Here is a 27,600-nt window from a genome sequence, read left to right on the forward strand (position 1 = left end):
GCTCCACCAGCGCGGCTACTGCCACTAGACCGACGCTGGGAGCTTCTACGAGGCTTATCTGACAGCTGCTGCGGCTCCTGCTGCTGCTGGCTGGTAGTTCCTTCTGGCGACTCCATTATGGAATGGGTGAGGAACTCTGATTATCCCAGCTTGCCGCATTAAATACCCCCAAGGTACCGCCCCCGGATGGGGGCCAGCAGGGAATCCCAGGTGGCCGTCTGCCGCTGTGCTGCGCTACCCCTCCCTGAAGCCCAGACTGATCCCGCAGCTGGGCGCCGCCATTAGCCGGAGATGACGCTACTGCGCATGCCCAGCCGCGTCATCCGGCCGTGCCGCCCGCCGCGTCATCCGGACACGCCCCCTTCAGGACGCGGCGGCGGCGCCAAGCCGACACGCGGACCAGGACGCCAGCAAACCCCCCGGACCAATGCCGCGTCCCCGCCCGGACCAGCCATGACTCCCGGGACCCTGAGCAGCCAAGCACCTCCATAGGTATGTGCGGTTGCCTGAGAAGCTAGCCTACCAGAGGCTGCTTCCTCCTGCTGTCACCTACACCGCGCAGTGCCCCTGCCGTGTGGTGCTTCCTGCCCCCTGGACGGGCCGAGGTAGGGGACCCCCGCTACCTGTACCGGGCCGCCAGGAGTGGGGAGTCTTCTTACTTCGACCCTCTTGTCAGGGCCTGTCTGCAAGAGGTTCCGCTGTCAGGGACAGGAAACCAAACTGACGTGGGAGAGAGGTGCCGCCCTTTTTATGTCTGTAGGTTTCCTGTCCCTGAAGGGCGGATCCCCTCTCTCGTTGTGCTGTCATGGCGACTGAATAAATAAATGTTTATAAAATGCGCCCCTCATACCGTGAAACCGTCCCGGAGGCGGGTCTTTCTCCCCTAATCAAGTTAAGTAAATAAGGCAGCACACTGCAGCGCTGAAACATGCAAACTTGAAACACGAAATTTGAACCGCATTACTGCACTAGAAATATGAAAAATGAGAGCGTTTAGCACATAAAAATGGCCAATTTTATGTGTACCTGGTAGCCCCTTTACGGCATCTCTCTTATACCAGGTCCTACACTTGCCTTACCTCGCTGAGAATAAACGTCTCCATCTGAATGGGTGCATGTGAAACCTCTTCCTAGACTAAAATTCTCTCTCTCTGTGGAGGGGTATTGGACCTGCTGTAATTAAAACACCTGTGGCTAGGAGGCGGGGAGTGCACGATCAGAAGGCTAAAGAATACATTTCAAAAACCTGACCGGCACATCCAAACATAGACTAAGTGTGAACAGGTGCTGAACCTAGAGTCGCCAACTCGTATATAGTTAAGTAAATAAGGCAGCAAACTGCAGCGCTGAAACATGCAAACTTGAAACACTAAATTTGAACCGCATTACTGCACTAGAAATATGAAAAATGAGAGCGTTGGCCATTTTTATGCGCTAAACGCTCTCATTTTTCATATTTCTAGTGCAGTAATGCGGTTCAAATTTCGTGTTTCAAGTTTGCATGTTTCAGCGCTGCAGTGTGCTGCCTTATTTACGTAACTATATACGAGTTGGCGACTCTAGGTTCAGCACCTGTTCACACTTAGTCTATGTTTGGATGTGCCGGTCAGGTTTTTGAAATGTTTTCTCCCCTAGTCAGACACAGCACAGCCGTCACTGCGGACCTATGCGCGCCGGTCGCCGCCTCCTCTTGCTGCATTATCGTCCCTGGCGCCTGCGCTTGGTAGTACGAAGGGCAGCGCAACTGCAGATGCCCGAAAAAAAAGAAACTTAATGCGCAGGCGCCGGGGACGATAATGTAGCAAGAGGAGGCGGCGTCCGGCATGCACAGGCCCGGAGTGACGGCTGTGCTGCGTCTGATTAGGAAGGAAAGTCCCGCCTCCGGGACGGTTTCACGGTATGAGGGGACAGATTTTATAAACGTTTATTTCAGCGTGTGCAGGCATCATAACTAAAAGAGCCACCTTGTCAGAATGCAGCATTAGTGCTGCACAAGGTGGCTCATTTAGTTACAAACGCCTGAGGGGGGTGACAGGTTCCCTTTAAATAAGTCCTGCAGATCTGTGCTATAAAAGGCAGGAGTTGGATGGACTAGCAGCACCACATTTCCAGAACTGCAGTACACTGATCCCAAGGAGGCTCAGTCACGTAGGTCCCTAACATTTGTATGTTCAGTTATTTCTCAGATCGCTATATTGATTGCAGGCTTGTTATATCATTGTTCAGACCTCGCCGTTCAGTCAGCAGACTTTGGACTGACAGAAGCAGATTGATACCATTTTTCTGATGACTAGTTACCTTTTTATGACACAAATATCAGTGTGAGATGTTGGCCGATTGCAGATAAGTTCTAAAAAAAAAAAAAAATTCACCATGGCATTTTGAAGTTGTTGGGCGCTGTGGTTCATGCTGAATAACAGAGCTGCATCACATTAAGCGTAGACCACTTAAGATATTGGTGTCTTTTTGTGATCATGCAAGAAGTTAAAGCCTCACTGACTAACCATGAGTGACAAACTTCAGGACCCACGTGAAATCTCTAATGTATGGCCAGCCTGGGTTCATGGTGACCTAAAGCTGCCATACAAGATAACAGACGAGTGTTCATGCGGTTTCAGCAATGAGAATGAAGACCACCTCTGCCAGCGGCCTATTTCCCCTGACATCTGTTGGGGGGGAAGAAGACCCACATACATATCAGAAGGTCATTTGCTGGCAGGATCAGCAACCTTTCTCCACTATGTATGGCCTTACATTTGATTCAGTTAAACAGGAAAAATTTGTTGCAGCCATAGTATTTCACAATCGGACAAGTTCCAGAAGTGCAGTGTGGGAATCTGTAAGCCTGTCCCGTTTATGCCTATTCCCCATCTCTACACACAGCCCAAAACTGGATGTTTCTTTAAGCTGCTAAAATGCTTGGGCAATGTAATAGTTATGCCTGTCGTAGGGTTCGCTTTAGACATCTGCACTGGCATAGTGGTTGGTTTCATATGTCGTTGTGTCATTTACTACTAGATTGATTTGTGTCTAAAGTATATTTGCTGGGAAACCTGGTAGACATTGAGGACTACTGAGATGTCGGCAAGTATTTCATGCAACGAACCGCGATACCCCATCATGAATAATCATCTGGATGATTAGTGGGTGACAATCTTCAATATTAATCCTACCTTAAAACACAAATTTGTATCTATCAGATTCATAGAAGAAATACTCAAAACAAGGCAGACATTGGGTTAAAAAGATAATTTATCAGTGCCGTATTTACAGAAATTATGTAGGATACCGTATAAAAAGCATGCAAGCTTCCCCCAACTAAAGTACAAGGTTTAAAGGGACATCACAATTTAGTATGTTCAAATTAATCTATGGCCATAATGGTGTTTTTACTGATTTAATAGATACCTGTAAGGAATAAATTTGCATCCAGGTTCTTGTTTATTTCACGTTTTGGTGCAGTATCTTCACGCATCGGGGCGGGACTGTGGGTAGGGTTTTCGGAAATGCCATGGCCCTTCTACGTTTATAAGAGTTTCCCTCTTCAGACTTTGCGCTAGAGCTGTTCTTGACCGCCTTCAATGAGCCGAGGTCTGAAAATTTGCATGTGCCGCCACTGGCACCATTTTGCTTAAGACCACTAAGGCTACTTTCCAACTAGCGTCGTGCACTGCACGTCGCAATGCGACGTTGCGGCGCACCGACGCATACTGTGGAAGCGCCGCACAACGGGGGCAGCGGATGCTGTTTTTCAATGCATCCACTGCCCCATTGTGAGTTGCGGGGAGGTGGGGGTGGAGTTCCGGCAGCGCATGCGGGGTCGGAAACTGGACACAACGCAGCAAAAAACGTTACATGTAACATTTTTTGCTGCCGACGGTCCGCCACAATACGACGCAACCGTCGCACGACGGTTGCGACGTGTGGCAAAGCGTCGCAATGCGTCGATAATGTTAGTCAATGGAGAAAAAAACGCATCCTGCAAGCAATTTTGCAGGATGCGTTTTTTTCTCCTAAACGACGCATTGCGACGTGCAGTGCACGACGCTAGTGTGAAAGTAGCCTTAGACATGAATGTGTGTGGGTGGTGATCGCTTTATAAAAAAAAAAAAAAAAAAAAAAAAAAAAAGGAGGCTTGTGCAAACGCAGAGGGGCCACGGCAGAGCCAAAGACCCTACCCACGGTCCCACCTCAGTGCACGAAGAGGGTATTGTACCAACATTCCTAACGTGATTTAAACAGTACCAGAATGTGAATTTTTACCCTGCAGGCATCTATAAAATCAGAACAACAGTGCCTCTGTGGCCATACCTTTATGTTGACATACTAAATCATGATGACAGGTTCCCTTTAACATTTTAATGTGACCGTAAAAGCTGTTTGTCAGCAAGATGTTTGTCATCAAAAAGTATTTCAGGCAGAAAAGGATATACACAAAATATACAATATCCAAAGCAAATGGAGTATACACAAAAGGGTTGTCATTACCATCTACACCCCAGCATAAAAACTATTGTCTCCGGCAAAAGGGAATGCTGCTTCGTGTCATACAATAGTTTGAGGGAAAAAAAAAAAAAGGGGGGGGGGGGGGGATTAAAAAAAAAAAAGTCACATCAAATAGTCTCTTTTAAAAACCCTGCATTCGGTATGTAGCAATAAATGTAGACTTACAAGTAAAATCGTTAGTTGGGCAGCATTACCTCTTGCATGTTACAGTACTGTAGAAATCCTGCATTATAAGTATTAAAACCCACATTATCTATACATGTTATAATGTGCAATTTCACGTGCTTGAATGTTGGTGGTCTATTTCAGTAGCGGAGAGGCAAAGAAATTGCCCTGTCGAGCAACGTTGGTAACAGATTTACTCTTGCTTCCGAATCTAAAAGAAATAAATAAAATAGGTATTTTAGGTCCCTAAAGTTCTTCCGCAAACAGACACAAAAAATGTAGAATACAAGTTTTAATTAATATAGACAACACAATGTAATGAAATATTGTTTTTTTCATTGCGGCACAGTTATGGGGCCATCTCGCCTGAGCATTTATAGATGTGTGCCAGGTAACTAATGAAAATCGAACTGTAAAGTATTATTGCTCAGAGTTCAAAGTGAAAACTGCAAGAGTTCAGTTTTTTCTTTCTTTTAATGTAAATGGTGACAAAGTGTCTTAAGTATTAAAAAATAAATAAATAAAAAAAAACTGCCCCACGTACCCACCAGAAAATAAAAAAGTAATTTACACAGCTCCATTACTGGAAAAAACAAAATTGATAGTGGAGTTGTATATTACAATATAGCATAGATCAGCTTAAAAAATAATTTAGATTTTGGGGTTGGACAAACTCTTTAACCCCTTTACCCCCAAGGGTGGTTTGCACGTTAATGACCGGGCCAATTTTTACAATTCTGACCACTGTCCCTTTATGAGGTTATAACTCTGGAACGCTTCAACGGATCCTGGTGATTCTGACATTGTTTTCTCGTGACATATTGTACTTCATGATAGTGGTAAAATTTCTTTGATATTACCTGCGTTTATTTGTGAAAAAAAAATTCGCAATTTTCCAACTTTGAATTTTTATGCAATTAAATCACAGAGATATGTCACACAAAATGCTTAAAGGGAACCTGTCACCCCGTTTTTTGAGATTGAGATATAAATACTGTTAAATAGTGCCTGCGCTGTGCGTTACTATAGTGTATGTAGTGTACCCCGATTCCCCACCTATGCTGAGAAATACATTACCAAAGTCGCCGTTTTCGCCTGTCAATCAGGCTGGTCAGTTCGGGTGGGCGTGGTGACATCGCTCTTTTCTTCCCCAGCTTTCCGTTGGTGGCGTAGTGGTGTGCGCATGTCCAAGTTCCGAATTCCCTGCGCGCACGTGAAGACACAGCGCGCGATCTGCGCTGTCATCCCTTTCATCGGTGGGGGCGGCCATCTTCCTGGGGCCGCGCGTGCGCAGATAGAGTGCTCTGCTGCACGGGGCTTCAGGAAAATGGCCGCGGGATGCCGCGCGTGCGCAGAAGAGATCGCGGCGGCCATTTTCCCAAAGCCGAGATGCAAACTCGGCTTTGGGAAAATGGCCACCGCGATCTCTTCTGCGCACGCACGGCATCCCGCGGCCATTTTCCTGAAGCCCCGTGCAGCAGAGCACTCTATCTGCGCACGCGCGGCCCCAGGAAGATGGCCGCCCCCACCGATGAAAGGGATGACAGCGCAGATCGCGCGCTGTGTCTTCACGTGCCCACAGTGGATTAGTCACTTCAACATGCGCAGACCACTACGCCACCAACGTAAAGCTGAGGAAGAAACAGCGCTGTGAACACGCCCACCCGACCTGACCAGCCTGATTGACAGGCGAAAACGGCGACTTTGGTAATGTATTTCTCAGCATAGGTGGGGAATCAGGGTACACTACATACACTATAGTAACGCACAGCGCAGGCACTATTTAACAGTATTTATATCTCAAAAAACGGGGTGACAGGTTCCCTTTAATAAGTAACATATCCCACATGTCTACTTTACACCAGCACAATTTTGGAACCAAAATTTTTTTTTGTTAGGGAGTTAAGGGTTAAAAGTCGACCAGCAATTTCTCATTTTTACAACACCATTTTATTTTAGGGAGCACATCTCATTTGAAGTCATTTTGAGGGGTCTATATGATAGAAAATACCCAAGTGTGACACCATTCTAAAAACTGCACCCCTCAAGGTGCTCAAAACCACATTCAAGAAGTTTATTAACCCTTCAGGTGTTTCACAGGAATTTTTGGAATGTTTAAATAAAAATTAACATTTAACTTTTTTTCACAAAAAAATTTACTTCAGCTCCAATTTGTTTGATTTTACCAAGGGTTACAGGAGAAAATGGACCCCAAACCTTGTTGTACAATTTGTCCCGAGTACGCCAATACCCCTTAAGTGGAGGTAAACCACTGTTTGGGCGCATGACAGAGGTTGGAAGCGAAGGAGCGCCATTTTACTTTTCAATGCAAAATTGACAGGAATTGAGATGGGACGCCATGTTGCGTTTGGAGAGCCACTGATGTGCCTAAACATTGAAACCCCCCACAAGTGACACCATTTTGGAAAGTAGACCCCCTAAGAAACTTATCTAGAGGTGTGGTGAGCACTTTGACCCACCAAGTGCTTCACAGAAGTTTATAATGCAGAACCGTAAAAATAAAAAATCATTTTTTTTTTTTTTCACAAAAATTATCTTTTCGCCCCCAATTTTTTATTTTTCCAATAGTAAGAGAAGAAATTGGAACCAAAAAGTTGTTGTACAATTTGTCCTGAGTACGCTGATACCCCATATGTGGGGGTAAACCACTGTTTGGGCGCATGGGAGAGCTCGGAAGGGAAGGAGCGCCGTTTGACTTTTCAATGCAAAATTCACAGGAATTGAGATGGGACGCCATGTTGCGTTTGGAGAGCCACTGATGTGCCTAAACATTGAAACCCCCCACAAGTGACACCATTTTGGAAAGTAGACCCCCTAAGGAACTTATCTAGAGGTGTGGTGAGCACTTTGCATTATAAACTTCTGTGAAGCTCTTGGTGGGTCAGAGCCGTAAAAATAAAACAAAAATTTTTTCCCACAAAAATTATTTTTTAGCCCCCAGTTTTGTATTTTCCCGAGGGTAACAGGAGAAATTGGACCCCCAAAAGTTGTTGTGCAATTTGTCCTGAGTGCGCTCATACCCCATATGTGGGGGGGAACCACCGTTTGGGCGCATGGGAGGGCTCGGAAGGGAAGGAGCGCCATTTGGAATACAGACTTAAATGGAATGGTTTGCAGAGCCCCTAATGTACCTAAACAGTAGAAACCCCCCACAAGTGACCCCATATTGGAAACTAGACCCCCCCCCCAAACTTATCTAGATGTGTTGTGAGAACTTTGAGCCCCCAAGTGTTTCACTACAGTTTATAACGCAGAGCCGTGAAAATAAAAAATCTTTTTTTTTCCCACAAAAATTATTTTTTAGCCCCCAGTTTTGTATTTTCCCAAGGATAACAGGAGAAATTGGACCCCAAAAGTTGTTGTCCAATTTGTCCTGAGTACGCTGATACCCCATATGTTGGGGTAAACTCCTGTTTGGACACACGGGAGAGCTCGGAAGGGAAGGAGCACTGTTTTACTTTTTCAACGCAGAATTGGCTGGAATTGAGATCGGACGCCATGTCGCGTTTGGAGAGCCCCTGATGTGTCTAAACAATGGAAACCCCCCAATTATAACCGAAACCCTAATCCAAACACACCCCTAACCCTAATTCCAACGGTAACCCTAACCACACCTCTAACCCAGACACACCCCTAACCCTAATCCCAACCGCAAATGTAATCCTAACCCTAACTTTAGCCCCAACCCTAACTGTAGCCTTAACCCTAGCCCTAACCCTAACTGTAGCCTTAACCCTAGCCCTAACCCTAACTGTAGCCCTAACCCTAACCATAACTCTAGCCCTAACCATAACCCTAACGGGAAAATGGAAATAAATACATTTTTTAATTTTTCCCTAACTAAGGGGGTGATCAAGGGGGGTTTGATTTACTTTTATAGCGAGTTTTTTAGCAGATTTTTATGATTGGCAGCCGTCACACACTCAAAGACGCTTTTTATTGCAAAAAATATTTTTTGCGTTACCACATTTTGAGAGCTATAATTTTTCCATATTTTGGTCCACAGAGTCATGTGAGGTCTTGTTTTTTGCGGGACGAGTTGACGTTTTTATTGGTAACATTTTCGGGCACGTGACATTTTTTGATCGCTTTTTATTCCGATTTTTGTGAGGCAGAATTACCAAAAACCAGCTATTCATGAATTTCTTTTGGGGGAGGCGTTTATACCGTTCCACGTTTGGTAAAATTGATAAAGCAGTTTTATTCTTCGGGTCAGTACGATTACAGCGACACCTCATTTATATAATTTTTTTATGTTTTGGCGCTTTTATACGATAAAAACTATTTTATAGAAAAAATAATTATTTTTGCATCGCTTTATTCTGAGGACTATAACTTTTTTATTTTTTTGCTGATGTTGCTGTATGGCGGCTCGTTTTTTGCGGGACAAGATGACGCTTTCAGGGGTACCATGGTTATTTATATCTGTCTTTTTGATCGCGTGTTATTCCACTTTTTGTACGGCGGTATGATGATAAAGCGTTGTTTTTTGTCTTTTTTCTTACGGTGTTAACTGAAGGGGTTAACTAGTGGGACAGTTTTATAGGTCGTGTCGTTACGGACGCGGCGATACTAAATATGTGTACTTTTATTGTTTTGTTTTATTTAGATAAAGAAATGTATTTATGGGAATAATATATATTTTTTTTCATTATTTAGGAATTTTTTTTTAATTTTTTTTTTCTTTACACACTTGTAAAAAATTTTTTGAACTTTTTTACTTTGTCCCAGGGGGGGACAATACAGATCGGTGATCTGCCAGTTTGCACAGCACTCTGACAGATCACCGATCTGTCTCAGAGTGCTGCAGCGTTACCAAGTGCCTGCTCTGAGCAGGCACTTGGTAAGCCACCTCCCTCCCTGCAGGACCCGGATCTTGCGAACCCGGAGTTGCTGCAGGGGGGAAGGTAGGAGACCCCCAGAGCAACGCGATCACATCGCGTTGCTGCGGGGGTCTCAGGGAAGCCCGCAGGGAGCCCCCTCCCTGCGCGATGCTTCCCTGCACCGCCGGCACATCGCGATCATGTTTGATCGCGGTGTGCCGGGGGCGGTCCGTGACCGCTCCTGGCACATAGTGCCGGATGTCAGCTGCGATAAGCAGCTGACACCCGGCCGCGATTGGCGGCGCTCCCCCCGTGAGCGCTGCCGATCGCATATGACGTACTATTCCGTCCTTGGGAAGTAAAGCTTACCCCACATGGACGGAATAGTACGTCTAATGGCAGAAAGGTGTTAAAGAAGAGACATTTCCTTTGTATTTTAGACAAAAAAAAAAACAAATACTACTTTTTAACGCTACAGCTCGCCCTGCATAAACAGGCCCTTACGCCTTTTCTTTGATCAACAGAAGTCTGGTCTTTACAGGATTAGACTGGTGGAAAAAAGCCATTTTATTTCCCAAGATAGTGATGACTTACTTTGGTGTACTCTTGCCAATGGTGGATCGAACTTTCTGGGACAGGGAACTTGTAGAAGGAGTTTTGGCGATTTGTTGCTCAGGGGTTGTCAGAGGTCCCAACATGCTAACTGAAATGGGAAAGAACACCCTGGTTAGAAGAAGAGGAACACACTGGAGCGCAGCAGGGTTCAAAAACCTTCCAAATTGTGCAGAATAGGTAAAGCCTATGAAGCCCAGGTGCGGTCACTGACAATATCAAGCTCCATCTGCCCATTAAAGCAAACAGCTGACAACATGACTGTGATTTTTAGGTGTTGCGGTTAGTGACTGAGACGGGCAGCTACATAGAACAGCGGCTAATAGCTCCTTGTAAACCGCATCTCGTGGCGCCTACACCTGCAGCAGGGGAAAGTACGGTGTATACAGCTCAGCATGGTCTTCCTGGAATGGACAACCCCTTCTCAATCCCTGTTTGCCCGCAGTAAAATACCACCACCAGTGGTGTCGGCACCGGCTCTCCTGGCACCTGACGCGATCTCTGTGGCTAGTCAGTGCTGGCTTCACTCTCCCAGGCTTTGGATACAACCAGGGAAAGGAAGAGCAGCAACTCTCACTTCCTATGGATACATGTGATTTGTCTGAAACAGTGAAGTGGCCGCTGATTGGCCACAGGGATCACATGATGCAGCAAGGTCATGTGATCGCCACGAGAGCCTGCGCAGACGGCACTGGAAGGAGAGTATAGGTGTTATTTTACTGGGGGCAAACGTACGGATTGGGAAGGGGTTGTCTGAGTAGAAGTTAAGGCCTGCTTTAATGAGTAGGTAAAGTGTTCCTGCACCTTTCTGCTCTCCAGCCAGCATCTTGTCAGATCCAGATGCCAGCGAGAGGCAGAGGTGGTGTCCAGGCCTGATTTACACAATACTTTCATAAGGTTTTTAATGGATGTCCTCTGTATTCGGGAATATGCTGTAAAGCGTGGGTAAAGAGCGTCTCCTCAGGCAGTTTACTTTTATAGGTGGAGTGCAAACGTAATATTTAGAAAAGCTGGAAGCAGTCATGTTTTGTTCTGCACATGGCTCATTACCTAAAGATGCACAAGGTGTTGTCTCAAATTTAGAAACGAGGAAAACTCAAAATGTTAGAAATACATCTAAAGAACTGTACAATTTGTCGCATTAAAAATACTTTTTTGCATCCTCAAGACCGGAGAGATTTTCAATTTATAGTGTACAGCCTTTTTCCTAAGTTACCAGCCACCCTGCACTCTCCACGTGGCCTGTGATCTAGGCAATGAGTTTTGGCTTTAGAGCCCACTCGTGCCGCTGTCCGGATCGCAGCATCGAACCAGCCTTAGTGCAAAGCTAGGAGAGCGCACACATCGGACCAGCAGTGCAACCATGCCACGGGCCTAAGCTATCAAACTTCAGAAGCCCAGAGCCCCGGAAAAGCAGCAAGTCGGGAGCACTGCACTCCTGAAGTTTCATATTGAGAAAACCCCTTTAAGGTTAGTTTTTTCCCTGACAGCTTCACTCCTGTGCTGCCATTCACAGTTTCATTTGGCACTCCTGATAAGCATACCCTGCAATAAACTTCCCCCTTACTGATCAGCAATATAACCAGGTTTCCTGTCCAGAGTAATGCTTTAAGAGCGCATCTAAAAAAGTGATAGAATATCGCTAATTCCCACAGGATCCATCAGAACTCCAGAATAACGCAAAGCCGTGAGCAATACATAATGTGAGCACATCGGCACAAAGTTATGTCATCTTTACTGGAAGATTTAGGCAACATTAAGAACGTGGTCACAGACTTGTAACTTACTTTTGACATCAGGAGTCTGGGGAGTGTTGAATACATTTGTATTTTCTATTATATGAGAAGGATCAATATTTTCTACCATCATGAACTGATTCCAGAAATCGGCTGGTAGTGACATTAATCGTTCCACAACCTAATTTTATAGAAAATATATTTGTTAACATTTGTCCACAGCTATCCATGCACGAACACAACTAGAGACAAGGGAGAAACATACAAACCTTGGGTTGCCGCTTTGTATCTTGTAGAATGGTCATTGGATCAGGATCAGGGACTGCATTTCCCACCAAAGTTGGGCCAAACACCTTAGACAGGTTGATTACATCCATCCTACAGTCTGGACTCTCAGCCACTCTGTTGAATAGAGCGGAAGAAAATGGTTACAAAACGAGGCCGTGGCCGACAAAGAGGCGAGGCCATACAATGAACACCAACCTTTGAAGGTGGATCATTAAGAAGGCAAGTGTGTCTCTGTTGGCTGCTGGAAGCTCGTCGACCGCTTGATATATGGCAGCAATGCTGTTATCGTCATCCGCTATTTCTGGCGAATAAGAGGTAGAGTTTTAGAAATACCAAACTGATAAGAAGTCGACTTGGTCAAAAGTAAATCTGTACCTTCTGAAATTTTATTGATTTGATGGGAAAAAAAAAGTAAAAAAAAAAAAAACCTTTAGAAACCTAGAAGTCCTTACCAGCTGCGTTCATGAACACTTTATTGAGGCGGAAGGTAAGAAGTGGCTCCTTCAGGTTACGCAAAAAGTCCTTGAGGAATCCACAGACCGCATGGATGTCATCCACTTTACTTAACATGGGCACGCTCTTGCCTCTCAAAAACTTCTCCTTTAGGTCTTTTATGGTACGGTCACAGCCAGAGATTCTGTACAAACCAGTCTACAAAAAAAAAAAAAAAAAAGACATGCCATTCAGTATTCCTACAGATCCTGGTTTAAGTCACACAGGGGGGCAGCACAGGGGCATTGGGCCGGAACCAATGTACTAAACAGGTCGGGACTCATATAGTCTGCTGTGGTGAACACCTCAGTGTGGAGCCCGTTTGTTCATTTAGGTTAATTTGAGAGATCGGTTGTTTCATTGCCATATTGTGGAGTCATTCTGGTAAAGGATGCAGAATAAGAGTCACTTCAGTCACATTTAGGAACAGATTTCATTTGCAAATTTTCCAAGACTGCTTTACCTCATGAAGTCCTCGCTGTTCAATTTCACTGACACAGTAAACCACTAAAGGAGGAATCATTGGAGACGTGAGTGGAACAAAATCTGCGAGTGCACCCTACAAGAGAGGGAATCAGACAGTTTTAGACTTTAGTGTACATGTCATGACTGCTGCTGGCAACGTCAGTCGCCTCCGATGTTTGCAGCCACCTGTGAGTGCACACATCCAAGAGGATTGATGTTGCCAGCAGATGTGTGCTCTGTTGGGGAAGTTGGCAAAACACTTAAAAGGGTTTATCATAAATTAAAAAACATGGCCGCTTCCTTTACCTCCTCCTACAGCATCACATCTGGACACATGGATGTTCCCCCCACATGCAAACGCATCAGCAATACATAGCCACTTTCCCCTTTCCATCTACGCTCCCACAACGGCAAAATAAGGTGCCGTTCCTCCATACAGCCCCACAACCACAAAGTAGGTGCCGTTCCTCCATACAGCCCCACAACCACAAAGTAGGGTCCTTTTCCCCATACAGCCCCACAACCACAAAGTAGGGTCCTTTCCCCATACAGCCCCACAACCACAAAGTAGGGTCCTTTCCCCATACAGCCCCACAACCACAAAGTAGGGTCCTTTCCCCATACAGCCCCACAACCACAAAGTAGGGTCCTTTCCCCATACAGCCCCACAACCACAAAGTAGGGTCCTTTCCCCATACAGCCCCACAACCACAAAGTAGGGTCCTTTCCCCATACAGCCCCACAACCACAAAGTAGGGTCCTTTCCCCATACAGCCCCACAACCACAAAGTAGGGTCCTTTCCCCATACAGCCCCACAACCACAAAGTAGGGTCCTTTCCCCATACAGCCCCACAACCACAAAGTAGGGTTCTTTCCCCATACAGCCCCACAACCACAAAGTAGGGTCCTTTCCCCATACAGCCCCACAACCACAAAGTAGGGTCCTTTCCCCATACAGCCCCACAACCACAAAGTAGGGTCCTTTCCCCATACAGCCCCACAACCACAAAGTAGGGTCCTTTCCCCATACAGCCCCACAACCACAAAGTAGGGTCCTTTCCCCATACAGCCCCACAACCACAAAGTAGGGTCCTTTCCCCATACAGCCCCACAACCACAAAGTAGGGTCCTTTCCCCATACAGCCCCACAACCACAAAGTAGGGTCCTTTCCCCATACAGCCCCACAACCACAAAGTAGGGTCCTTTCCCCATACAGCCCCACAACCACAAAGTAGGGTCCTTTCCCCATACAGCCCCACAACCACAAAGTAGGGTCCTTTCCCCATACAGCCCCACAACCACAAAGTAGGGTCCTTTCCCCATACAGCCCCACAACCACAAAGTAGGGTCCTTTCCCCATACAGCCCCACAACCACAAAGTAGGGTCCTTTCCCCATACAGCCCCACAACCACAAAGTAGGGTCCTTTCCCCATACAGCCCCACAACCACAAAGTAGGGTCCTTTCCCCATACAGCCCCACAACCACAAAGTAGGGTCCTTTCCCCATACAGCCCCACAACCACAAAGTAGGGTCCTTTCCCCATACAGCCCCACAACCACAAAGTAGGGTCCTTTCCCCATACAGCCCCACAACCACAAAGTAGGGTCCTTTCCCCATACAGCCCCACAACCACAAAGTAGGGTCCTTTCCCCATACAGCCCCACAACCACAAAGTAGGGTCCTTTCCCCATACAGCCCCACAACCACAAAGTAGGGTCCTTTCCCCATACAGCCCCACAACCACAAAGTAGGGTCCTTTCCCCATACAGCCCCACAACCACAAAGTAGGGTCCTTTCCCCATACAGCCCCACAACCACAAAGTAGGGTCCTTTCCCCATACAGCCCCACAACCACAAAGTAGGGTCCTTTCCCCATACAGCCCCACAACCACAAAGTAGGGTCCTTTCCCCATACAGCCCCACAACCACAAAGTAGGGTCCTTTCCCCATACAGCCCCACAACCACAAAGTAGGGTCCTTTCCCCATACAGCCCCACAACCACAAAGTAGGGTCCTTTCCCCATACAGCCCCACAACCACAAAGTAGGGTCCTTTCCCCATACAGCCCCACAACCACAAAGTAGGGTCCTTTCCCCATACAGCCCCACAACCACAAAGTAGGGTCCTTTCCCCATACAGCCCCACAACCACAAAGTAGGGTCCTTTCCCCATACAGCCCCACAACCACAAAGTAGGGTCCTTTCCCCATACAGCCCCACAAACCACAAAGTAGGGTCCTTTCCCCATACAGCCCCACAACCACAAAGTAGGGTCCTTTCCCCAATACAGCCGCACAACCACAAAGTAGGGTCCTTTCCCCATACAGCCCCACAAACCACAAAGTAGGGTCCTTTCCCCATACAGCCCCACAACCACAAAGTAGGGTCCTTTCCCCAATACAGCCGCACACCTGCAATACCTTCTCCGTCAGAGCCATACCTGCAGAAACTGAACCCGTGCACAGGCTTGGCGCCGTTTTCCTATTTCTTTACATTACAGCTAAAGCAATATATTACCAGGCATCGTCTAGAATCACTAATCTACTATGAACATAGAATTGTCACATAATTTGCTGACATTTATTGCTTCACTGTCACACAACTTTGCCCCTGTTTCACAGCCTCCAGGAGATTGAAAGATTTTTGGAGGGCACAGCAAAGTACTCTTTGTATAACAGAGCTAATTTATGGCACATGGTCATGTCATTTTGATATTATACAGAAAATTGTCAGCTGTGGTCATTTACTGCAAGCGGCTCAGCATCAATTTAGATTGACCTCACAATGCTGCCCCTAACCTGAAACTAGATCTAGCATGGAAACTGCAGGCAATTATGCATGGCAATAGCATTACCAAGTGCCAACCTAAATAACAGTAACTGCTGTGTTCAGCAAAATCTGACACTGTCATTCTGACCATGAACAAGACAAGTATGCCCTAGGAGGCCATCTTTATAGAGAAGATAGCTAGCCACACACTCATATCACGCATGCGTAACCAGACAACATGACCACTCTAAAATTGGTGCAAGATGTGCCATTTATGAGGAAAGACTGCAATCCGCTGGCCAGCTAAAATCAAGCGGAACCAAAGTGTGCTGGAAGATTTGCAGTGGAAGGAACCATGTGTGCTGGACCAGATCAGGTGACTTTCTGTAAGAAATGCCCTGATATAAAAGCCCAGCGCACCAAACCACAGATGGATTTGGCACCAGGAAAGAGCGGGGCAGACGTGCTCCAGAGACTCCACTGAGACCAATGTGACAGGCCTCAGCAGAGAATCTGTGCTACCTGGGAATCTGTCACCACCTGGCAAGGTCTGGATCCCCAGGAAGATATATCCCCGAGTGCGGCCTTCGCTGGTCAGAACCGTAATCTGCGCCCTGTGCTGGTCAAGCCTCCAAGGTCAGCCTACGCCTGTCAAGAGTTGAGGCCCAGTCCTCTCTTCCCCGAGCCTGAGAGACTTTCACTGACGGTCAAGCCAAGAAGAGCCGTGCGGCGACTGCAACAGTTGAGGCACACCCGTGAGATAGGGGGGGGGACAGTGCAAGTGAGCAGGACCGTCACTTGCAGCTATCACCTTCGGTACCAGAGTCGGCTGAGATTACAGGTTGGGACAGGACCTGTTGGAGCGTGGGAGGCTCAATGGGCATTAACCCCTTCATGACCTTGGGATTTTCCATTTTTCCGTGTTCGTTTTTCGCTCCCCTCCTTCCCGGAGCCATAACTTTTTTTATTTTTCCGTCAATATGGCCATGTGAGGGCTTATATTTTGCTGGACAAGTTGTAATTTAGTCGACATCATTGGTTTTACAATGTCGTGTACTAGAAAATGGGGAGAAAAAAAAAAAAATTCCAAGTGCGGTTAAATTGCAAAAAAAAAAAGTGCAATCACATGCATGTTTTTTGTTTGAAGCTTTTTTGCTAAGTTCACTAAATGCTACAAACTGACCTGTCATTATGATTCTCCAGGTCATTACAAGTTCATAGACACCAAACATGTCTAGGCTATTGTTTATCTAAGTGGTGAAAAATAAAATAAAAAAAAATTGCGCCATTTTCCAGTACTCGCGTCTCCATTTTTCGTTAACTGGAGTTGGGTGAAGGCTTATATTTTGTGTGCCGAGCTGACGTTTTTAGTGATACGACTTTTGTGCAGACACGTTCTTTTGATCACCCGTTATTGCAGTTTAATGCAATGTTGCAGCGACCAGAGAAACTTAATTTTGGCGTTTCAAATTTTTCTCTCGCTACGCTGTTCAGCGATCAGGTCAATCCTTTTTTTTTTATTGATAGATCGGGTGATTCTGAATGTGGCAATACCAAATATGTGTATTTTTTTTTTTTTATTGTTTTATTTTGAATGATTTAAACTTTTATTTTATTTCATTTTTTTTTTTACTTTTGCCATGCTTTAATAGCTTTCATGGGAGACTAGAAGCTGGCATAGCCTGATCGGCTCTGATGCATAGCAGCGATCATCAGATCGCTCCTATGTAGCTTGATTACAGGCTTGCTATGAGCGCCGACCACAGGGTGCTGCTCACAGCAAGTCGGCATCAGTAACCATAGAGGTCTCAAGGAAACCTCTGGTTACTATGCCGACGCATTGCTGACCCCCGATCATGTGACGGGGGTTGGCGATGCGGGCATTTCCGGCTGCGCGGCCAGAAGCAGTAGTTAAATGCCGCTGTCAGCGTTTGACAGCGGCATTTAACTAGTTAATAGCGGCGGGTGGATCATGATTCCACTCGCCGCTATTGCCCGCACATGTCAGCTGTTCAAAACAGCTGATATGTCGCGGCTTTGATGTGGGCTCACCACCGGATCTGACCTCGGACGTACCTATCCAGTCCGAAGTCAGAAAGGGGTTAATAGACTACAACAGGAAGAGACTTGTGGCCTAGCAGGAAAACCCGGTGACACCCGCTAGAGTCAGAGCTTCAAGTGAGAGCTCACGTGGTGTTTCCAAAGACTGGGCACACCACTAACGTTAAGTACTGAGACTTACTAGCTTGTTCATAACCTGTTATAATGCTCTATATTGTTAAATTACATATGTTCTATCCCTAATTGTTTAGAAGTTTTCATTGTATAAAAATACCAATACATCAACCCCTGACTGTTTCTGCCTCGTGATCTCTGTACGTTGCATCCAGGCATCTGCATTACACATGCATGTCTACAGCAGGGGATGCTGCCAGTCCCTCAAAACAGAAACATTTGGAATCCAATTTAGGCAGATACAGGTCCTTCTAAAAAAATTAGCATATAGTGTTAAATTTCATTATTTACCATAATGTAATGATTACAATTAAACTTTCATATACAGGTCCTTCTCAAAAAAATAGCATATAGTGTTAAATTTCATTATTTACCATAATGTAATGATTACAATTAAACTTTCATATATTATAGATTCATTATCCACCAACTGAAATTTGTCAGGTCTTTTATTGTTTTAATACTGATGATTTTGGCATACAACTCCTGATAACCCAAAAAACCTGTCTCAATAAATTAGCATATCAAGAAAAGGTTCTCTAAACGACCTATTACCCTAATCTTCTGAATCAACTAATTAACTCTAAACACATGCAAAAGATACCTGAGGCTTTTATAAACTCCCTGCCTGGTTCATTACTCAAAACCCCCATCATGGGTAAGACTAGCGACCTGACAGATGTCAAGAAGGCTATCATTGACACCCTCAAGCAAGAGGGTAAAACCCAGAAAGAAATTTCTCAACAAATAGGCTGTTCCCAGAGTGCTGTATCAAGGCACCTCAATGGTAAGTCTGTTGGAAGGAAACAATGTGGCAGAAAACGCTGTACAACGAGAAGAGGAGACCGGACCCTGAGGAAGATTGTGGAGAAGGACCGATTCCAGACCTTGGGGAACCTGAGGAAGCAGTGGACTGAGTCTGGTGTGGAAACATCCAGAGCCACCGTGCACAGGCGTGTGCAGGAAATGGGCTACAGGTGCCGCATTCCCCAGGTAAAGCCACTTTTGAGCTACAGAGAAGCAGCACTGGACTGTTGCTGTTGCTGTTTCTGATGAAAGCAAATTTTGCATGTCATTCGGAAATCAAGGTGCCAGAGTCTAGAGGAAGACTGGGGAGAAGGAAATGCCAAAATGCCTGAAGTCCAGTGTCAAGTACCCACAGTCAGTGATGGTGTGGGGTGCCATGTCAGCTGCTGGTGTTGGTCCACTGTGTTTCATCAAGGGCAGGGTCAATGCAGCTAGCTATCAGGAGATTTTGGAGCACTTCATGCTTCCATCGGCTGAAATGCTTTATGGAGATGAAGATTTCATTTTTCAGCACGACCTGGCACCTGCTCACAGTGCCAAAACCACTGGTAAATGGTTTACTGACCATGGTATTACTGTGCTCAATTGGCCTGCCAACTCTCCTGACCTGAACCCCATAGAGAATCTGTGGGATATTGTGAAGAGAAAGTTGAGAGACGCAAGACCCAACACTCTGGATGAGCTTAAGGCCGCTATTGAAGCATCCTGGGCCTCCATAACATCTCAGCAGTGTCACAGGCTGATTGCCTCCATGCCACGCCGCATTGAAGCAGTCATTTCTGCCAAAGGATTCCCGACCAAGTATTGAGTGCATAACTGAACATTATTATTTGTTGTTTTTTTTGTTTGTTATTAAAAAACACTTTTATTTGATTGGATGGGTGAAATATGCTAATTTATTGAGACAGGTTTTTTGGGTTATCAGGAGTTGTATGCCAAAATCATCAGTATTAAAACAATAAAAGACCTGACAAATTTCAGTTGGTGGATAATGAATCTATAATATATGAAAGTTTAATTGTAATCATTACATTATGGTAAATAATGAAATTTAACACTATATGCTAATTTTTTGAGAAGGACCTGTATTATAGATTCATTATCCACCAACTGAAATTTGTCAGGTCTTTTATTGTTTTAATACTGATGATTTTGGCATACAACTCCTGATAACCCAAAAAACCTGTCTCAATAAATTAGCATATCAAGAAAAGGTTCTCTAAACGACCTATTACCCTAATCTTCTGAATCAACTAATTAACTCTAAACACATGCAAAAGATACCTGAGGCTTTTATAAACTCCCTGCCTGGTTCATTAGGCCTCTTTCACACTTCAGTCTTTTGGCGTCAGTCACTACCGACATAGTGACGGATCCGTCACAATTGTTGCGAAAACGGTTCTAACGGATCCGTTTTTTTGACGGATCCGTTACTTGGGGGTTGTCTGGGAGAAGTATCTACTTTTTGGAGCATGCGCAATTGAAAAAACGGATTGGGGCGACGAATCCGCCGAAAAAAACTTGCGGCGGATCCGTCGCCCATTCTATGGAATGGCGGACGCGACGGATCCGTCGCGATCCGCCATTTCGGCGGTGACAAAAAACGTTCCAATGTCCGTCTATTTTCAGAAAACGTCCGCCAAATTTCGACGGATCCGTCGCATGGCGGATGGAACGGACGACCATCCGTCACAATCCGTCACTAATGCAAGTCTATGGGAAAATAACGGATCCGTCAAAAAAAAATGACGGATCCGTTATTTGAGGAAAATGGCGGTTTTAGACTGATGCCAAATAACTGAAGTGTGAAAGAGGCCTTACTCAAAACCCCCATCATGGGTAAGACTAGCGACCTGACAGATGTCAAGAAGGCCATCATTGACACCCTCAAGCAAGAGGGTAAGACCCAGAAAGAAATTTCTCAACAAATAGGCTGTTCCCAGAGTGCTGTATCAAGGCACCTCAATGGTAAGTCTGTTGGAAGGAAACAATGTGGCTGAAAACGCTGTACAACGAGAAGAGGAGACCGGACCCTGAGGAAGATTGTGGAGAAGGACCGATTCCAGACCTTTCAGGAACCTGAGGAAGCAGTGGACTGAGTCTGGTGTGGAAACATCCAGAGCCACCGTGCACAGGCGTGTGCAGGAAATGGGCTACATGTGCCGAAATGGGCTACAGAGAAGCAGCACTGGACTGTTGCTAAGTAGTCCCAAGTACTTTTTTCTGATGAAAGCAAATTTTGCATGTCATTCGGAAATCAAGGTGCCAGAGTCTGGAGGAAGACTGGGGAGAAGGAAATGCCAAAATGCCTGAAGTCCAGTGTCAAGTACCCACAGTCAGTGATGGTGTGGGGTGCCATGTCAGCTGCTGGTGTTGGTCCACTGTGTTTCATCAAGGGCAGGGTCAATGCAGCTAGCTATCAGGAGATTTTGGAGCACTTCATGCTTCCATCGGCTGAAATGCTTTATGGAGATGAAGATTTCATTTTTCAGCACGACCTGGCACCTGCTCACAGTGCCAAAACCACTGGTAAATGGTTTAGTGACCATGGTATTACTGTGCTCAATTGGCCTGCCAACTCTCCTGACCTGAACCCCATAGAGAATCTGTGGGATATTGTGAAGAGAAAGTTGAGAGACGCAAGACCCAACACTCTGGATGAGCTTAAGGCCGCTATTGAAGCATCCTGGGCCTCCATAACATCTCAGCAGTGTCACAGGCTGATTGCCTCCATGCCACGCCGCATTGAAGCAGTCATTTCTGCCAAAGGATTCCCGACCAAGTATTGAGTGCATAACTGAACATTATTATTTGATGGTTTTTTTGTTTGTTATTAAAAAACACTTATTTGATTGGATGGGTGAAATATGCTAATTTATTGAGACAGGTTTTTTGGGTTATCAGGAGTTGTATGCCAAAATCATCAGTATTAAAACAATAAAAGACCTGACAAATTTCAGTTGGTGGATAATGAATCTATAATATATGAAAGTTTAATTGTAATCATTACATTATGGTAAATAATGAAATTTAACACTATATGCTAATTTTTTGAGAAGGACCTGTATAAGGCAGCCACTAATACTGCTCAGACAGTACCTCTCCAATACGGACTGGAGTGTTTCCGGAAGTTGGGATACACGGAAGAGGGCAGCGATCGCGGCATTCTGGGTGAGCCACAACACGGCAGTCCCGACATTTCAAAGAAAGTTTTCCAAATTTGATCCTTTTCCCACAGGGAACACAAGACTCCGGTTTAATAACCTGAAAGTTAAATTAATTGTTTAACAAAAAAATAAAAAGCAAATGATGACGAAAATTATCCTTTGTTGTAATACACTTACTGTTTTTGAAATAAATTCATGAAGTCTCAGTCCCTGATTCTGGGGAGTCCTGCAGTTGTCTGCCTCGTGTCGTTCATCAAACTGTCTGCTCATTAAACTAGAGTCGCTACTCCACGGCTGTAGCTGGGCTAAGAGCAAAGAAAATGTCAGCGATGTACATAATAGCAGCATGTAGAAGGCCGTAGAAGAGGTAAAGTTGCTCCAAGTATAATGAAATGTCTAGAAACTCACCAGTCCTACGGCTACGTGTATAGTACGGCACAGACTCTATGGTTGAGACCGCTTCAATAACACCGCCATTATTTGGAACAGTTACCGTGGTCTTCGCCACTATGGTCTCATTGGCCTAGAGGATAAGGAACGCAAAACGAGAAGAATTGGTATGGATTCACATTATAGTTTCTACTAGTCACATATGTTAAAGGTGATATCCACCTCTGGTGACTTTTTCCACTTAATGATATGCAACTGGGGCTCAATATAATTTTTTGTGCGCAATTGGATTTCATTAAAACTTTTGCACTGTGCCTTCTATAGCCTGTGTCACACTGTATTATTGTCCACAGAATGAGTGGACTCAGAATCCATCCGGGTGCCCGACTGTGTCGGAGTTTGTAACCCTCATTTTTCTGATCTCCTTACTGCCGGTATATCATTGGCAGACCACATCAAGGTTGAATATGCAAGTAAACAGCCTATAAAAGCCAAATAACTTTTACAATTGGTGTTTATTACTAATTTTATGACATTTCGCATTCTCTTGAGCTTCAAGAGGTAGTCACCGGAAATGGCTTTCACTTCACAGGTGTGCCCTGTCAGGTTTAATAAGTTGGATTTCTTGCCTTATAAATGGTGTTGGGACCATCAGTTGTGTTGTGCAGAAGTCTGGTGGATACACAGCTGATAGTCCTCCTGAATAGACTGCTAGAATTTGTATTATGGCAAGAAAAAAGCAGCTAAGTAAAGAAAAAGGAGTGGCCATCATTACTTTAAGAAATGAAGATCAGCCAGTCAGAAAAATTGGGAAAACTTTGAAAGTGTCCCCAAGTGCAGTTGCAAAAACCATCAAGCGCTACAAAGAAACTGGCTCACATGAGGACCACCCCAGGAAAGGAAGACCAAGAGTCACCTCTGCTTCTGAGGATAAGTTTATACAAGTCACCAGCCTCAAAAATCGTAGGTTAACATAAGCTCAGATTAGAGACCAGGTCAATGCCACACAGAGTTCTAGCAGCAGACACATCTCTACAACAACTGTTAAGAGGAGACTTTGTGCAGCAGGCCATCATGGTAAAATAGCTGCTAGGAAACCATTGCTAAGGACAGGCAACACGTAGAAGAGACTTGTTTGGGCTAAAGAACACAAGGAATGGACATTAGACCAGTGAAAATCTGTGCTTTGGTCTGATGAGTCCAAATTTGAGATCTTTGATTCCAACCACCGTGTCTTTGTGCGACGCAGAAAAGGTGAACGGATGGACTCTACATGCCTGGTTCCCACCGTGAAGCATGGAGGAGGAGGGGGTGTGATGGTGCTTTGCTGGTAACACTGTTGGGGATTTATTCAAAATTGAAGTCATACTGAACCAGCATGGCTACCACAGCATCTTGCAGCGGCATGCTATTCCATCCGGTTTGCGTTTAGTTGGACCATCATTTATTTTTCAACAGGACAATGACCCCAAACACATCTCCAAGCTGTGTAAGGGCTATCTGACCAAGAAGGACAGTGATGGGGTGCTACACCAGATGACCTGAACCCAATCTAGATGGTTTGGGGTGAGCTGGACCGCAAAGTGAAGGCAAAAGGGCCAACAAGTGCTAAGCATCTCTGGGAACTCCTTCAAGATGGTTGAAAGACCATTCCTGGTGACTACCTCTTGCAGCTCATCAAGAGAATGCCAAGAGCGTGCAAAACAGTCATCAAAGCAAAAGGTGGAAGAGCCTAGAATATAAGACATAATTTCAGTTGTTTCACACTTTTTGGTTTAGTATGTAATTCCACATGTGTTATTTCATAGTTTCGATGCCTTCAGTGTGAATTTACAATTTTCATAGTCACGAAAATACAGAAAAATCTTTAAATGAGAAGGTGTGTCCAAACTTTTGGTCTGTACTGTACGCTTTGCTGCCTTGCATATTCAACTTTAATGTGGTTTGCAGATGATGAATCGGCAGTGAAAAGAAAAATGGTTGACAACCTATTTAGATGGAAGTCTCTTAACCCATTCACAACCTTGGGGTTTTCTGTTTTTGCTCCACTTCTTCGAGAGACATAACTTATTTTTCTGTCAATATGGCAGTGTGAGGGCTTGTTTTTTTGCAGGATGACTTGTATTTTTGAACGACACCATTTATTTTACCATATCGTGTACTGGAAAATAGGAAAGAAAAAAAAAATTCAAAAGTGCAGTGAAATTCCATTTTGGGGTAGATACGATCTTTTGATCATCTGTTATTGCAATGTTGCGGCAACAAAAAACAATTCTGGCATTTTGATTTTTATCTTGTTACGCCGTTTACCAGTCGGATTTATTATTTCTAGATTTTGATAGATTGAGTGATTCTTAACTCTGCGATACCAAATATGTGGATTTTTTTTAATGGTTTTATTTTGAGTGGGGCAAAAGGGGAGAGATTTGAGCTTACATTTTTTAATATTTAATTTTGTATTAGTTTCTACAATATTCACCACAGAAGACTAGAAGCTGTGATCATCCGATCGCCTGTGCTACACAAGCAGGGCTTCAGCCTGTAGCTAAAGTGATCATCTGCTATGAGCGCCGGCCACAGAAGTACGCCTGCACTGGAGCGCGATGGAGGATACTGGATGATGCAGATCGCGTCATCCACACCAAGCAAGAGCCACATCAAGAACAGTGACGCCCATCGGACCGGACTGCCCCATAGACAAGTATAATAAAAGCTATTTTTCTTGGTTTTATGGAGAGCGCATTGGGGGCATATAGACTGCTTCTAAATTGCTGTATATGAGGGCTTACAGATCCTGGCCCTACTTTATTGGTTAACATAGCAAAAAGGGGCAGCGGTATTTAAATGCCCAGGTATCAGAACTAATGCAATATCAGGATGCAGCAAACCTATGTAGTAAAGATGGCGGCAGCACAGGTGCATACTGACAACCACTCACAACCTACCAATTTATAGGGAGAGGCGATTGATTAGTATTAAATTGCACAGAAGCGGCTGGTATAGGGCGCTGATCAGACAAGGTAACGCAGTGTCTGGCTTACAGCACATTAGTGACGCTCATACTATTAGATTAGGTGGGCTGCCCAGCACCAAGTGCCCCCCACGAGAACAGACAACCTAGTTTACAAAGCCAACAAATGCTGGGTCTGGCTTCACCCTGAAAAATTATGTTCAAAACTACATATATTATGGGGGGGTGTGGGGGGGGTTCTGTAGGAAAAACTGGACTCAGATCAATGATGTCCTCTTCTGCAATACGCAAGGCTAAGTCCGCAAGAGGCTGTCTGAGGCACTTACTCCCAATTAGGGTCCTGAACAGGAAATCCCCTATGACTACCTCAAAGATCTGAGAAAATTCTTTAAATTCAATAACTCCATTAATCATGTTCCATCACCTGTCTCATGTCAGTGCATTTTACACCCCTGAACTCTACCACCCTCTGTCAAACGTATCACAAATGCTGCAGAAAGCTGCATTGTATCCTCATCCATCTTAGAAAGAAGAAATATAAGCCAGCTCACCCGTGATGCATAAACCAAACTTCAGGAACACGGACCCGCTGTGTCCAGGCGTATAAAGTCCAAAAAAAAGAGAAGAGAATGTCCAGCTTCACCGAATCCGAAAAAAAAAGTTTTCTTTATTCACAAACTTTAAGCATAGAGGATACAGACTTCAGCACGAACCATATGGGTAAGAGTCAACGCGTTTCTGGAGACTGAGCTCCCTTGATCATGACAAGAATGCTTAAAGTTTGTGAATAAAGAAAACTCTTTTTTATGGATTCGGTGAAGCTGGACATTCTCTTTTTTTTTTTTTTTATCCTCATCCAACCCTTGTAGATTGTGATCCCTCGTGGGCAGGATCCTCCTTCCTCCTGTACCATTGTGACTTGTAGTGTATTGTACTTGTTTTTATTATGTATACCCCTCCTCACATGTAAAGCGCCATGGAATAAATGGTGCTATAATAATAAATAATAATTTTAACTTATCCCAGCAGAGTTGTCATCAGAGATGTCTTTTGTCCCAAACCTTGTAACCCATGCTTAGGTTCCAATTGTGTAGACTTATTTAGTAAGTGACAAATGCCATCAGGTCCACTAACTGGCCTCAAGAGTAAAATCCTGAACAAGCCTCTAAAAAGTGTCTGCAAATGTCAGTTACCATTAAGGTCAAGTTCGGCAGACTATCTAGTTACTGCTCAGTTTCCCGGCCAATGGATTTTACCACTTTTAGTGATTTCAGTGCTGCAGTTTTTCACTTCGCATCTTTCAACAAACCAAGTCATATGTATTTTAAGCACAGCTATGGGAGGGTTTAGGCAGCTTTAGAGTGACCTTTAACCCCTTTCTGCCTTCAGACGAAATAGTAGGTCCGGGGGCAGAACACCCGCTTTGATGTGGGCTCCGGCAGTGAGCCCGCATCAAAGCCGGGACATGTCAGCTATTTTAAACAGCGGACATGTGCCCGCAATAGGCGCGGCGGGTCTATTAACCCCTTAGTGACGGAGCCGAATTTTTTAAATCTGACCAGTGTCACTTTATGTGGTAATAACTCTGCAACGCTTGAACAAATCCCAGTGATTTTGAGACTGTTTTTTCGTGACACATTATACTTTATGATAATGGTAAATTTAGGTCAATGTTTTGTGTTTATTTATAAAAAATATCAAAAAGTTGAGAAAAATGTTAAAAAATTAGCAATTTTCAAAATTTGAATGATTATCCCTTTAATCCAGATGGCCATACCACAGCAAACCATATAAAACATTTCCAACACGTTTGCTTTACATCAGCACCATTTGTAAAATGTAATTTTATTTTTTTTTTTAGCATTTTAGGAGGTTTAAAAATGTAGCAGCAATTTTTCATTTTTTCAAGGAAATTTACTAAATTTATTTTTTTAGGGACTTATCCATGTTTGAAGGGACTTTAGGGGTCTCATATATTGGGAAACCCCCAAACATGATACCATTTTAAAAACAGCACCCCCAGACATATTGAAAACTGTTGTCAGGTAGTTTATTAACCCTTCAGGTGCTTTACAGGAATTAATGCAAAGTGGTATGACAGAAATGAAAATGTGTATTTTTACCACCTAAATGCCTCTAACTTCTGAACA

General features: G+C 44.6%; 1 protein-coding gene across 2 annotated transcripts in view; it reads right to left on the reverse strand.

Annotated features, from left to right (window-relative positions):
- Positions 1–4,190: 4,190 nt before the first annotated feature.
- The window catches only part of RACGAP1 (Rac GTPase activating protein 1), a 62,227-nt gene continuing 38,817 nt past the window's right edge, over positions 4,191–27,600 (reverse strand). The window contains exons 8-17 of one of the 2 annotated variants that reach the window (XM_069758821.1): positions 22,498–22,612; positions 22,267–22,394; positions 22,022–22,186; positions 13,107–13,202; positions 12,604–12,802; positions 12,347–12,452; positions 12,133–12,265; positions 11,915–12,044; positions 10,110–10,218; positions 4,191–4,882 (exon numbers count right to left, since the gene is read on the reverse strand). In XM_069758821.1, the coding sequence (XP_069614922.1) occupies positions 4,807–4,882; positions 10,110–10,218; positions 11,915–12,044; positions 12,133–12,265; positions 12,347–12,452; positions 12,604–12,802; positions 13,107–13,202; positions 22,022–22,186; positions 22,267–22,394; positions 22,498–22,612 (1,257 nt within the window). In that variant the 3' untranslated portion in view covers positions 4,191–4,806. The remainder of the gene's footprint in view (positions 4,883–10,109; positions 10,219–11,914; positions 12,045–12,132; positions 12,266–12,346; positions 12,453–12,603; positions 12,803–13,106; positions 13,203–22,021; positions 22,187–22,266; positions 22,395–22,497; positions 22,613–27,600) is intronic. The other variant, XM_069758822.1, reaches the window with a different exon arrangement.

The sequence above is a fragment of the Ranitomeya imitator genome, chromosome 3 (assembly GCF_032444005.1).
Source record: "Ranitomeya imitator isolate aRanImi1 chromosome 3, aRanImi1.pri, whole genome shotgun sequence".
Classification (NCBI taxonomy): Eukaryota; Metazoa; Chordata; class Amphibia; order Anura; family Dendrobatidae; genus Ranitomeya; species Ranitomeya imitator.